Here is a 15,662-nt window from a genome sequence, read left to right as displayed (position 1 = left end):
AGTGTTTATATTATATGATGATCCATTTCCATTTTATTTTTATTGTTTCTTGCTTTTGGCTTTGCTCAATTGTATCCATTATGGTGGCCACCAAAAACTCAGTTCACAAAGATGTATTCTATTCTTTACTTTTCTTACAAATTACACAGTAATCATTCATTCTAATAAATTATGGAGACAACTACCATGTTATAGTAATAACTTCAATTTAATTTACACCAAAATAGTCACCAAATGTTTTGAACTTCATATCAAGGTCATCATCTGGAGTACATATATTAAGACAAGTATACATAAAAATAGACATTACACAAAGAGACCTGCTATGTTACAATACACATAATATGCTAAAGTAATGCTAAATTGGTCAACCATTAACACAACTGTCCTGATCTATGGAGAAAAAAAAATACTACATCAAAACTCGAGTCCTGTTATCTGTTTGGCTAGAAATTACTCACAGATAAATTAGAACAAAACAATACGGATGGTGGCCAATATATGAAATAAGAGCTTAAATTATTGCTTAGAGTACTGAAACAAGGATTTGCTGGAGAACTTGAAACAACACCATCACCATCAAGTTTCCAGCAAGGGGTGATATGAATGAAGCATTTTAGCTGTTGATTTTTGTGTAGTTGAACGAGGAGAAAGAGGCCATCCCTGGAAATGAAAGGAAGTTGTATGATAGTAAGAAGCAGTTTTTTTGCATGGAGAGTGGCATATGCATGGAATGCATTGCCTGACAGGGTGGTGAGAGTACAGACAGTGAAAAAGTTTAAGGAATAATATGATAGACTTTGTGTTGTCTAAAGTGGATCGCCCATGATAAATGTGAATTCAAGAAGGTCCAGAATAATACTAATAATAATAATATGGAACTTTTATCATTTCTCACCACAGACTTCTGTAGTTCTGAACACACTTAGCTCAATAGTGCACAAGCTTTTGCAATGCCATTGGAAAATTTTCAGAGGACAACAAGCCATATAAGATTGCTAGGGTGATCACTAGTGGCCTTCAAAGGGTTTGAGGGCTACAGATAATAGTCCAATGGAGAAAAGCTCACTGGAGTTTATTGTGAATGCTCTAGGATCTCACATTTTTGCCCACAGTTCAGGCATAGACATCATTATGTAACAATGTGATAACTTACAGCAGTTTGACCTTGGTGTTTACTTAAAATGACTGTCTTTAGTTTATCATGCAGTATCATAAGAGCATCACTTTTCCTGTTTGAAGATTGTGATTTGAACATTTCCTTGACAAGATATTACATACATTTGCATTCCAAAATCTCTTTTGTTCCCTCAACAGTTTTGTCACAGTAAGAATGTTTCTGAGGAAGATACATCCTATGACCTGCTTTGGAATGCACCCTAAAAAAAAAAAATCTGTTGTGGATATCTTTACAGAACTATGACTAATCTGCAGCTAGTTTCCACATCATCAATGTCATTCCTCCTGTTATTGAGAATTGCACAAGCATTGCTTCAATACTCTATTAGTCAATGTGGATGGATGCGCTATTTATTTTTCATCACATAAACGTGTGTGTGAATATTCAAAAGCAACTGTTCATTCATATATGCTTTTAATGCGGCAAAACCATCTCTCTATCATGCTGCGACATCAATGAATCTCTGCACTTACACAAAAATTAAATAATTCCACATTCTTTGGTGCTTATCAGCAGCAAAGTGAAACCTAATTTAAATAACAAGGACATGTTTGTATCTTTGCATTCAACAGTGAGAACAACTGAAAAACAAAAAAAAGTAAATAAAGAATTCTGGAATACTTTAATATGGATAATCCCCCCCCCCTTTTGGAATGATAATTTTCTTTTCTATCTTTCAAAATATACAATAAACTTATAAGAAGGCTCTTTAAAACTGCTGCTTATACTTACCCAGTTCTCTATAAAATGATGCATTAACTGCTTTGTAACGTACTGAATACTGATCAACTAAAGAACCATTAGGAGAATTCCAGGTTAAAATCATAGTAGAATTGCTAACTTTATCAACATGCAACTCTTTTGGTGGTTGAGGAACTAGGAAAAGAAACAAACATCAAATTACAGTGTGCAATTTATTCAATGGAGAATTTTTATAAAATGCTATATGTGATAATAACCATAACTCAGTAGATATTTTATTCCATTTTATTTTTAGAACAGTAGGGAGTTCAATATTTTAACAATAACTCAGTTACATGAGTTTAGAAAATGATACTAAATGACTGGCAACTTTGTGATACCACATTATTATCCAAAAGACTAGTTTATATACATATAGATAGTGAAATTTGATTAACTGGGACAAATCAGGACTAGAACACTTTGGCACAATTCAGTGGCTGCCCCAGTTATGAAAGGTTTTATAGAAAGATGAACTACTGTGTACAGGAAAACAAAAAAAAATAAAAATGAATTCTGAAACAAATAGTACAGATTTAAAAAAATATATATATATCATCATCATGCGTATCAAGGATTTAGGCCTAGCATGGCCTGTTCCGGCCTTAGAAGTCATCGTTGAATCGTTTAACAGGACGTCCTGGTTTCTTTTTCCTAATGGCTTGTACTTTATTATTTTCCTGACCTCCACAGAGTCACAAAACTCATAGCAGGAGGTCAACACAAAGTCTATCATACCACTCCTTACACTCATCCACTATTTTCACATTCACCATCCTCTCAGGTAATGCATTCCATGCTCCTACCACTTTCCATGCAAAAAACTACTTCTTACCCTTTTACTCACAATTCCCTTTTGCAACTTCCACAGATGGCCCCTTGTGCTAGGTCCTTCCCCTTGTTCTGACATATGAAAAATCTCCTCAGTGTTAACTCTTCAATAGCTTAAATGTCTCGATCATATTCCCCTTTTGTCTTCTATCCACCAAATTTTGCAGTCTGTGTGCCCTCAGTCTGTCTTCACAATAAACACTGCACAGCCAAAATATCAATTTTGCAATCTGTCTCTGCACCCTCTCCAGTGATCAAGGAGAATGGTGTGGAGGACCACCACACTTTTATCTCTTGTGGTCAATGTCCTCCTCAACATTGCAGGAAATCTCTGAAATGTCTTCAAAAAAAAAAAAAAAAACCTTAGCAATATGTCCTCAGAACTTCAAATCTCTACCACAATTAACATAAGATCTCTTGCTTCCTCCACTTCTTCTAGTATAACCCCACAAAGTGAGTATGAAGTATCCCATCTGTAGATACCAAATTTTAAAATCTTACATTTAGTTGCATTAAAATGACATACCCATTTTCTGGTACACCATTCCAGCCTATTCAAATCCTCTTGAAGAGTCAAAACATCAGCACTATTACTAATAAACTTCCCAAGCATCATATCATCTGCAAACAACTAAACATCTCCCTGTAGTTGTGTGACAATATCATTGACATAAAGATTGAACAGCAATTGTCCCAGTACTGAATCCTGTCGAACTCCACTTGTAATCTTCCTACTCCTCGTATACAACTCTCTGAGATATCTACTACAGAGCCAATCATCAGTCCAATTCACTAACATGATATCCAAATCCATATGTTACCACTTAAAAATCAACTTTTCATGTGGTACCCTGTCCAATACCTTTGGACAAAAAAAAAAAAAAAAAAAAATGTATGCTTACCTTTATCAATTGCTCTTGTTACTCTATTGTAAAAGGTTACCAGATTTGTGGGCAGTTATTGATATTGAGACCACATTATGATGTAAATAAAGAGTTTAATAAAAAATAAGCAATTAAAACCCGACAAGTTTCGTAAGTCATAAGACTTACATTATCAGGGATATTGGTACAGAAAAGTTTTATACAACAAAAGCCTATTAACAATTGCACATATTAGATGTTTTAATAACTTCACAACTGTTACATATAATTGAAAAACAAATTTACAAACAGTAAATTTGTTACTATATGTGTGTTGTAATTTTGAAAGTTGTTGCTATCACGTTTTGTGGTATCACGCATGTCATAATCCTAGGTGAGTGGCAGTTAAATTTTTGATGAAAGCAAACCATACTTGATGTAAAATTAAATGAAATCACACAGTGGATCTACTTGTAAATCTTTTCCCACTGGACACTGTAGGACTATTCAAACAATGTATGGAAAACGTTTTTTTCATATTGGAAGACAAATATTGGGAACAAAAAATAGGACTTGCCTTCAGTTTCCCCCCCCCCCCTTCTTCTATCTTAGCCAACCTGTTTATGTAAAATTTTGAAACTAATGCAATAAAAAGCTGTCAGGAAAAAAAAAAAAAAAAATTGACTGTGTCACATAGATGATATTTTCATTATTTGGTCAGGAACAGCAGATGAGTTAATTACTTTCAAAGATTATCTGAACAATTTACATCCCAATATAAAATTCACTCTTGAACTAGAACAGCAAAAAAAATTTTGGTTCCTTGATATCCTTGTCGAAGTAAACAAAGAGGAAAAAAAAGTTATCCTTTTCCGTATACAGAAAACCTACCACAACAGGAAGAGTTTTAAATGCTATTTCACACTACCATCCATTACAAAAGATAGGCATAATTAAAACTTTATGACACAGAACATACAGTATATCAAGCACATCAATTAAAAAGAATAAAGAACTGCACTACCCGAAACAGAATTCTGCACTCAATATCAGAAAAATTTTTAATACATCTCCTGCAACTCCTTTACTTAATAAAGATTTCAAGGATACAATTATGCTGCCTTATATCAAGAATCAAGTCTTACAAATTACAAAACTTGTTGGGTTTTAATTGCTTATTTTTATTAAACTCTTCATTTACATCATAATGTGGTCTTAATACCAAAAACTACCCACAGAACTGCTAAACCACAGAAACTATTGACCATAGCCGATTACATAGTTGAATTATTTAATGATCACTTTATTAGAGTATTTCATCCTGGTACAGCAAGCTACATTCCTAGAAGGATAATGAGTGATGAAGAGTTAGAAGTGAAAGAAGAGGATGCATTCCAAATATTGGGGGTCTCAGTATTAAGACCACATTATGATGTAAATGAAGAATTTAATAAAAATAAGCAATTAAAACCAGGCAAATTTTGTAATTCATAAGACCTGATTTCTTGATGTAAGGCAGTGTGACTGCATTCTTGAAATCTTGTTTAAGTAAGGGAATTGCAGGAGATGTATTAAGAATTTTTCTGATCGTCTTAGGTTCCTAACCATTGAGTGCAGGATTCTGCTTTAGGTAGTGCAGTTCTTTATTTCTTATAATTGATATACTGTATGCTCTGTGTCATAAAGTTTTTAATTCAGTAATGAAGGAAAGAGTGTTGTACGGTGACTCATTAGTAAGAGATGTAACAGATGAGAGTTTAACTAAATAGCACTTACCGGGTGTGAAAATTAAGGATGTAAGTGAGAGTATTAAAGTGCAGAAACAGAGGGTGAAAGAAATGATAGTCATAGCAGGAATGAATGATTTGAAAGGAGATAAATTTGAAATGAGAGAGGACGTGAAGGAATTATTAGAGGTTGCGAAGGAAAAGAGTGACAGAGTTAGGATAGTGAGTCTGTTGTCCCGGTATGACAGAGAAGAGTTTAGAAGGCAAATGACTTTATGCGTAGGTTATGCAGACGGTGTGGAGTTCATTGATGTGTGGAGTGAGTTTGATGGGCGAAAGGATTTGTACAAGATGGATGGCTTACATTTGAATGGATTTGCTGTGCAAAGACTGGAAAAAGTGTTGCTGAGTGAAGTGAGAGTGGATGTGCAAAATCAGGGAAACTTGAACTATTAAGGAGGGGAGGAAATGGATATGCAGACATCAGTGAGGCAGTTGAGTGTAAGAATGCTTATAATGTACCCTAGCCAGTACGAAGGACAAGAAATCAGAATGGGATAGTTAGTATAACGCATCAAGATTGGGGTAGGACAAATGGACCTCTGCATTTCATGTATACTAATGCCAGGAGTATTAGGAACAAGAAGGAAGAATTTTTGGCCTTGGTTGGCTATTCCTGGCCACAGGTTATTGGCATTAGTGAAACATGGCTGATAGAAGATGATATGTTCAGGAGGGACAGAGAGAATAAAATGGGGGGGAGGAGTGTTATTGATGATAGCTGATGAGCTGCAACCAAGGAGAATAGAAGTTGTATTGCAGGATAATGAAAAGAGCTCATTTGAGGCTATTTGGTGTGAGATCGAGACTAACGGAACAAAATGTACAGTTGGTGCTGCTATAGACCAGGTGATGGAATAGATGGTGACGATAGTATGCATAGGCAAATTGATGAAATGGGTGCAAGGAGGGTAATTATTATGGGAGATTTCAACTATGGTAACATTGATTGGAAGGAGGAGAAGACACATGTGAGGAAGGAACTGGATTTTATCCAATTAACGAGGGATAACTATCTGAGACAGCATGTAATGGAAAATACCAGGGGTTCGAGAGTGCTTGCCCTAGTAATAGCATCTGAGAATTTGACTGTAATGAATATGACCATGTTGCCACCTATTGGTGAAACATGGTCATGCCCATTTCTGAAGCCACCTCCTAGGTCAAGATCATAGGGTCTTGACCTAGGAGGTGGCTAAATGTGTGAAATTTTTGATTAAGACAAGATACGTATGGAATTACCATGCTGGCAAGTATGACAAGCTTAGGAGATTGCTTGGTTCAGTGCCATGGCATGTAAAACTGTAAGGACTGGATGTTGATAGGGTATGGGATGTGGTCAGGGAGCATTTGCAGGAGGTTATCTGACTGCATACCTAGAGTCCAAATAGTAAATCAAGTAAGGGTTAAATGGATGAATAACACCATTAAACTTGAGTTGCAAAAAAAGAAACAACTGTGGAAGGAATTTAAGGAGAAAGGTGACCTGCAGGCACATGAACGGTATAAAGCGCAGGCCAGAAGGGTAACGAGTGTGGTAAGAAAAGCAAAAACGGATTATGAAAGGAAATTAGCCATGCAAGCTAATTTCCTTGTTCTTCTCACATTAGCCAACCTATCTATCCTCCTAATATCTTCATTCATTCTCCTCAACTCAATCTTTATTTCTTCAATCTCCAATGTCAGCAGTTCTCTTTTCACACATTCTGCTTTCAATTTACATTCACACATACATAATCATGGCCATCAGAAAAACCATCTCAGTCTTCTACACTGCCCAAGGTTAAATCCATGTGCACAGTTTTAATATTCTCCTCACCCTCACACATTACTGGTATCTACAAACTGAAGTTTGCCCATTTCTGAAGCACTATCTCTGTTGCCATTAAATCCTGAGATTGAGATACTTATGTCTCCTAGCACCTCCCACTGCCTACATTTCATGCACACATACACATTCCCATCTTGCACCTGCCACATTTTAAACAACAGAATGTATACATACTGCTGTAGCAAGTGACAAAATAATCAACTATGCTACAAATAATGCAGTCATTAAATGGTGGGAAACTGGCGGCTGCCATGTCAAATACATTTGATATAGTTGGATACGATACTAAGACAATAAAATCCTAACAAAATACCACACAAATGTACAAAAAAAAAAAAATTGGCAATTTGAATAGCTCAAACTTAAAAACCAGTATTGGCAATGAAATAAGCACAATAATATCTTTCCTTACTACTAATACTTAACTTTTTTTTTTTTTTTCAACAGCTAGCCACACGTGTTACCTCCATCTTCATGCTAAATTCCATACTACCAAATGTATGTGCTAAACAAGTATATAAACTTGTTATATATAAACATATATAACACTGTTTATATATATAAACATATAAGCCCATTAATTATGTTTGAGGAATTTATTCAGTGTAAAAGTTAACCCTTTTACATGATACAGTTTGGAAGTCATGTAAAGTTCTTGACTTCCAATGTAATAACCATTTTGTAAAAATTCCAGAAGTCACTCATACACTTGTTAGCATGGGTAAAGAACTGATAAACTGTCTATTCTGAGCTACTTAAAAGCTCAGTTTTCCCAGTAACCAACATCTCCCATTTATTGGTTACTGATATGTTTGAAGAGCATAACAATTACATGATTAATCACCTTCTCTGAAACTGCCACTGTTTCCTGTTTGTAGTTCAGGGAACTGTCCAGTGTGCTACAATAAAATAGGGCTATTTCATTTGAAAAACAGGTGTGATCTACACAAATTTCTGAAGACAGTGCTGCTATTGTTTACTGTGATATCTTTCAATGATGATGTCAAAAAACTTAAAGAGTAGTAGCATAAAATATAGAGTTTCAAGACTTGTGAATATGACTTCCAGATAGGAAATGCCTAGACTAAGCCAAGCATGACCTTGACAATATTCCTTACATAACCCTGCATGCTGTTAGATGAATTTCAGGGACAATCTAACACAGTAAGTTTCTCATATGAGAAATGTTTATATGCCACTTACATTTTGAGCGCTGCTTTACTCCAAATCTTTTGGTTAGCAATGAAAAGCAAGCAAATCTAATCACTTAAAAACTGCTTTCAATGTCGTAAAATTATGGAGACTACTACTGTTTTAGAATAATAACTTGGATTTAATATTTAATATAAACCAATATGTTTTGATCTTCATCTAGAGTACACATACACACATATACACAAAGAGACATGTTACATTATAATCCACAACGTAGGCCAGAGCATCTGGGAAAAAAACGCTACATCAAAGACAAGAATTCTATTTTTAACATGGCTAAAGATAATTTTCAGTCACATTATTATTACATGAGTTTCCACAGACTCACTGTCAACAACTAAATCCAAAGACATATCCAAGGACTAAACACCAATGGCATTAGAGATAAATTAATCAATATTTGACATACAAGATCAGGTTGTCAAAATTATTTTTGTGAGAGACTTCTCGAGATGCACAGTCCTAATTTGTGACTATTCATTTTAGACAAATTATGGACTCTACAACCATGTTATAAATAACTATTTTAATTTCCCGACGTTAAGACCTTCATATTAAGGTCATCATCAAATTCCTGCCATGTACCCTCAAGGGGTGTACAGGATATGACAGTACTACATGAAAAAATTACATCATTACTAACTTCCTATCTACAATTTTCCTCCAAATCAGTGTGTTACTTGTCAAGACTCCAACATTATCAGATCTTATATTTCTATCGTCTAAGGCACTTTGTACCGTATCAATCCACCTATATCTTGGTCTTCCTCTGGGTCATTTTCCTGCCAACCTGGCAGAGAACACTTGTTTTGCTAATCTTTCCTCTCCCATTCTATTTAAGTGACCATACCACCTGAGATTAGCTCTGCTAACGAATTCCTGGATGCTGACAATGTCAAGTTCTTTCCTAATATCCTCATTTTTAATATGATATTGCCATTGATGCCATCTGTTCACGCCTCTAATCTTTCTCATGACTCTCATATCTGCGGTCTCTAGTCTTTGGTCAAGTGTTTTACTTCTGACCCAGCTCTCAGATCCATTAGTTAAAACTGCTTTGAACACTGTCTTGTATACAGCTAATTTAGTGTTCCAACTAATTTCTCTCTTATTCCATATGAATTTATTCAATTGACTTCCCACCATACCAGCTTTGCTGATTCTGTTGTCTATTTCTATATTTAATTTACCATCTTCAGTAAAAATCGTGCCTAAGTAGCTGAAATGTTTTACTTGTTCCACAGGTTCTCCATTCACAACACAGTTGACATTTTCAATGATTCTGCCTATTTTCATTGTCTTTGTCTTTTTATTGCTGACCTTTATACCATATCTATTACAACAGCTATTCAATTTAGTCAGAGAATCTTGCAGACTTGTAGCAGATTTATTTAGAAGTATAACATCATCTGCATAAAGCAAAGAACTGACATTAACATCTCCAATTTTGATATCAGGTTTAATACCACATTCCTTCATAATATGATCCATATAGATAATGAATAACAGAGAGTATAACGTACATCCTTGTCTCACACCAGATTAACATTAAACCATCTTCCTGTACTTCCTTCAATTCTAACTCCTGACTTACAACTCAAATAAAGACTAAGTATTGCTTGATATAATGCCCCATTGACACCATATAACTGCAGCGTATTGAATAGCTTCTCTCCTGGCACCTTATCATATGCCTTTTCCAGATCGACAAAACATAAATACAGATCTTTGTTATATTCCCATGATTTCTCCACTATTTGTCATTAAAGTGAAGATCTGATCCTGACAGCCTCTATTTGGCCTGAATCCAGCTTGTTCTTCACCAAGCTTTTCTTCCACGATTCTTCTCAACCGTTTCTCAAGTATACTTGCATAGATCTTGCCAGGAACACTCAGTAGGGAAATACCTCTGTAATTCTCACATGTAGTTTTATTTCCCTTTTTATATATGGGTACTACGAGAGCTCTACTCCAATCATCGGGAATTCGTCCCTCTGTCCAGGCTTTCTGAACTTTGCAGTGCAGCCACTGTAAGACTTTTATACCACCATACTTCACAGTATTTCTGGTCGAATATCATCTGCTCCTGCTGCCTTTCCACATTTCAAGCCTTTGATGGCTTTTCTACTTCAAGTATGGATATGTATTCCTGACTACATGCCTGGTCAGTGTTTTTTACCACTGTGCTGTCATCACTGCTTGTTTCATTTAGCAGTTTTTCAAAGTAATTACTCCATACTTCAAGGATATCTTTTTCTCCTGTTTTCATGTCACCTTTATCATCTCTAACTCCTTTTACAGCACTCTTTCCTCCATTCCTAAGCTTCTTCAACAACCTCCAGAATATTTTGCCACCTTCTTGATATTTATTTTCTATATTCTTGCCAAAGTCCTCTGATGACTTTTGTTTAGCTGGTTTTACACACTGTTTAGCTTTTTTACACTTGTCTCTGTGTAAAAATAATCATATTAACAATTCTGAATATTTTTACGTATTAATTATGCTTGTTAGTTTTTGTTTTCATACACGCAGTGTTTGCACTTGTGATGTGCTCGTTATGAAAATGTTATATTAGAAGTAACATGTAAAGAAGTAAAAATATTGAAGTACTTACTAAACTGATTATTTGTGTTACTTATAAGAAAGTTTGTTGTATTTTAAAATGTTGAATTTTGTGTTTGTGAAAGACTTTTTCTTAGCGCTGATGGATACAGCGAGTCAGCCATTTTATTGCAGTGCGTAGTTTCTGACTTTTGTGGAGTGCGCATACTCCCGGAGAGAACTTGATGTGTGATTGACAGCTGACAAGGAAAGCGTTGCGTATCCAAGTTACAGTTGTAAACAAGAGAGCCTTCGGAAGTTTTTTATAAACTGGCCGAGGAATATTCAAGTTGGAAGGAACTTGATTTTTTTTGTGCGGCATTCAGAAGGAAATTTCATAATGTATTCCGAAAAGGGAATAGTGAAAATAATAGGTTTCAAGCAGGAACAAGTAAAGAATAAAAAGGAAATCTTGAAACTGTAAGTTTTTATAAACTGGCCGGTAAATATTCAAGTTGGAAGGAACTTGATTTTTTTGTGTGTGGCAGTCGGAAGAAATCCCTGGTTCCCTGGCGAAAACAACAGGGGCCTTGTTTAACTGGGTGACGCCCAAGCCGGCATGAAATTTTGTCATGCTGTACCATTATATTTTATTTTGGTTTAACCAATAAGAATACAATTTGGTCAGCTAAATCCCAAATTGCCAGCCAATCCTCGTTTGTTCAGTATCAAAGTAGATACCCAACAGGGTGCACCACGAGAAGGTGAGAATTGGACATTAGGTCAGAAGCCTGGTCGGTTCTCCGCATTTCTTTAAAGGCTATGTGGAGGTCTCCTCTCAGTTATACAGCTTTGACCCTTAAGCACCCCCATATTAAGGTCATCATCTGGAATATACACGTATATATACAAAGACAAGCTAAATTACATTTCACACAGGTGAAATACAAGATCTGACATACAAGATCAGGTTGTCAAAATTATTTTTGTGAGAGACTTCTCGAGATGCACAGTCCTAATTTGTGACTATTCATTTTAGACAAATTATGGACGCTACAACCATGTTATAAATAACTATTTTAATTTCCCAACATTTAGACCTTCATATTAAGGTCATCATCTGGAATATACACATATATATACAAAGACAAGCTAAATTACATTTCACACAGTATTCTAAAAAGACAATGATTTGATCAATGGTTATTCTTCTGACATGACCTCTAGTGAAAATAAAATAAAATAAAGAAAAATAAAATAAAATTTATTTATTTTATTTTTTATTTATTTTCACTAGAGGTCACTGCAGTAGAATAACCAATGATCAAATCATTGTCTCTTTAGCATACTGTGTGAAATGTAATTTGTCTGTATATATACTCCAGATGATGACCTTAATATGAAGGTCGAAACGTCAGGAAATTAAAATTGTCATTTATAACATGGTTGTAGAGTCCATAATTTGTCTAAAATGAATGCTGATCAATTGTAACACTAAAGGATCCTAATTTGTGACCTTTTTGAAACACAAGATAAGTGGATTGAATATGTGCCTTCCATATTCTTGAGATTTTTGGGGTCATCATCATCATTGTAGATATTATAGTGTTTGATTAGAATTTAACAGGTTTCTTTAAATTTTTAAGCATAACACTATCCTGAAGAAAACACTATCCAGCTCACGAACTCCATTTTCTTCAACAAATTATTGAAACCACCTACAGTACACAACATGCTTTTTCACTCAGTTCAGGAATTGAAGCCACTGGCTTCAATTCCTGAACTGAGTGAACACGGTATGGATGAAGCTTTAATTGTTTGGTCTCTCCAAATACTGCCTTATGGCACACCTATCTCTGCAGAGAGTTTTCTAAGACTCTTTGAAGGTGCGATGCAATACGTCATGTACTGCAGTCACTTTATCATTATCATTATTTATATGGGTACTCCATGGAGTCAAAAGACTCATTTTGACTGCATTTCCATTTATTAATTTCCATTAACACAATACCTATCATACAGCTTCTTAAACTGATTCACTGTTGGGGTTCTCACAACCACCTCTGGCAATCCATTCCCCTCATTTACCACTCTCCAACTAAAGAACCTAGTCTACACACCCTTACTAACCACACTCTTAGACAACTTCCAAGTGTGACCCCTTGTTTTCCCCCTACTCCATATACTGAAAAATCTCTTCTGTGTCAATCTTATAGAATTCCTTTAGTTACTTATAAGTTTCTATCATATCCCCTCAATTGTAATATGTCTTCTTGATCTATAATTTGGTAAGTAGAAATAATAAAAGTAATATACCACAGAATGAAATAGCTGCATTAAAAACATTGCATAGATATAAAAATATTGTTATTACTATAGCTGATAAGAGTAATGCAACAGTAATTATGGATCAAGAGGATTAAAACAAAAAAAATGTAAGATCTCCTATGTGACAGTTCTACTTATAATTATACTACTAATTATAGTTCAAAGTTTCACAACGTCTCAAAGGAAAAAAGTCCACAAATTATTGAAAAAAAAAAGTAACTTCTTGGCCCGAAGAAATCATCAACAAAATAAAACCTGTTCATCTTAAACCATCTCTCTTTTATCGCGTACCAAAAATCCACAAATCTAATATTTCCCTACGCCTTATAGTTAATAGCATAGACAGTCCTACTTATAAACTTGCCTAACAGTTAGCCAAGTCCCTTGCCCCCCCCCCCCCCCCCCCACTACTGACAACTCCTCTACTTTTGTAAAAAATTCAGCCCATTTCAAATCATTAGTTAAAAATCATATCCTTAAAAATTCAGACAATGGTTATTTTTGATGTTACTTCTTTATTTATTAATGTACCACTAAGAGACACTCATGATTTAATAAAGTCTAAATTTCCCACTGATATCTTTGAATTATTCAAAATTATTATGTATGCCAGTTACTTTACATTGGAAGAAAAAATCTACAAACAGATTAATGGTACTGCTATGGTCCCCCCCCCCCCCTTAGCAAACTTTTACATGGAACACTTTGAAAACAAAATACTTACCACAGCTACATACAAGCCCTAGTGTGGTTACGCTTTGTTGATGATGTGTTTGCCATTTGGCCCTCTTGGACAAGACGCTTTGGATGCTTTTGTCACCTACCTAAACTGCCAACATCCCAAAATTCACTTCACAGTAGAAAAAGAATTTAATAACTGTTTGTCTTTTCTTGACAGATTAGTCACCCACCTCTCAGATGGATCACTATCTTTTTCCATTTACAGAAAGACAAAACACACAGGAAGATGTCTACATAAACAATTACATCATCATACAGCCCAATAGTATGGTATTTTAAAAACACTTACAAACAGAACCCGTAATTTGTTCTAATGATACAGCTCTTTCTAGAGAGCTTAAATATCTGTGCCATACTTTCTTGGTGAATGGCTATAATTCCTACAAAATAGATAAAATACTACATAGCCTTATTTCTTCTCCCTCCTCTAACAGAGAGTAACAAAACATTACTATTCCTATTCCCTATGTCAGAGTATATCAGAAAAGATAGTCCAAGTACTAATAAAACATGGCTAACGCACCACATTCAAACTGCATGTTAAATTGCAACTCTGATCTGCTCTCCTAAGGATAAACTTCAACCTCTAGCGTATTCTGGAGTGTATGGAGTTACTTGTGACTTGGCCTACTATGGGAAGACAGGAAGATCTGTTAACATCCGCCTTGGAGAACATAAAAAATACATTCGCTACCATTATTATGGCAAGGGTAGAATTGGCAGACCATGCTTTGGACACCTCTTCACACAGGATTAGATGGAAGAAAACTAATGTACTATTTAGGAGTTGTTACAGATCAGAAAGATTATTTTTAGAGTCAGCCATGGCTATGAACAATTCTCCTAACTTGAACAAATATGGTTGCATTAATTTGCCCAAATTTTGGGAGATTACTATCTTAAGATCGATTCCTACATAGCTGTAATACTTATTTTTTACAACATTAGAAGGCACTAAATTAGAACTTTAGATCTTTTGTATGTTACAATTTGAACTGTTTCACTTACTCATCATCATCTGTAAACTATAACATGCTGCTTTGTGCTCTGAAGATGCTGATTTGAAATTCAGCAAATATAAGCCAGTTAATAAACATCTTTTTTTATATATAAAATAGTTTGTTAAGTGTTGTTAATACTATTAAAATAAGTTATGAATAATGTTCAACACCTAAGCTTGTCTGTTAGATTAATCCTTACTCGGTTTATCCTCCAGACCATGGGTATACACTCTGACACTGCTTCCCACTCACTAATGACATTCATTCCATGTAGTTTCTCATGTCATGGCACTCCTCCAAGTTGCCTCCTAAGTAGATCATAATCACCAGCTTTGTAGTTCTGCATAAACCCTTTACTGTATGAAATTTCCACAAGTTGAGCAACCTCCCAGGACAAGACTGCATGGTCACTTTCCCCAATAGGAGGTAGAGTTGCTACTCCAGTTATAGATAAATCTTTTGATGCTATTACCAGATCCAACACTTTCAAAACCTGGTCCCTTCAATCATGTGCTGTTTCAGGTAATTATCCCTTAGTAACTTGTATAAATTCCATTTCCATTTTGCCATGTGTGCTTTCCTCCTTCCAATCTCTATCACCA

General features: G+C 35.1%; 1 protein-coding gene across 1 annotated transcript in view; it reads right to left on the bottom strand.

The window, feature by feature from the left end:
- Positions 1-15,662, bottom strand: part of LOC150097850 (tyrosine-protein phosphatase 10D-like) — a 501,687-nt gene that overhangs the window by 298,964 nt on the left and 187,061 nt on the right. Inside the window, exon 11 of the mRNA XM_090406609.1 lies at positions 1,913-2,056. Coding sequence (XP_090262735.1) covers positions 1,913-2,056 — 144 coding nt within the window. The remainder of the gene's footprint in view (positions 1-1,912; positions 2,057-15,662) is intronic.

This window comes from Typopeltis vanoorti, chromosome 16, assembly GCF_054136105.1.
Source record: "Typopeltis vanoorti isolate ZY-2024b chromosome 16, IOZ_Tvanoo_1.0, whole genome shotgun sequence".
In the NCBI taxonomy this organism is placed as follows: Eukaryota; Metazoa; Arthropoda; class Arachnida; order Uropygi; family Thelyphonidae; genus Typopeltis; species Typopeltis vanoorti.
The sequence above is the reverse complement of the archived record's forward strand: the minus strand, read 5'-3'. Positions and strand labels throughout refer to the sequence as shown.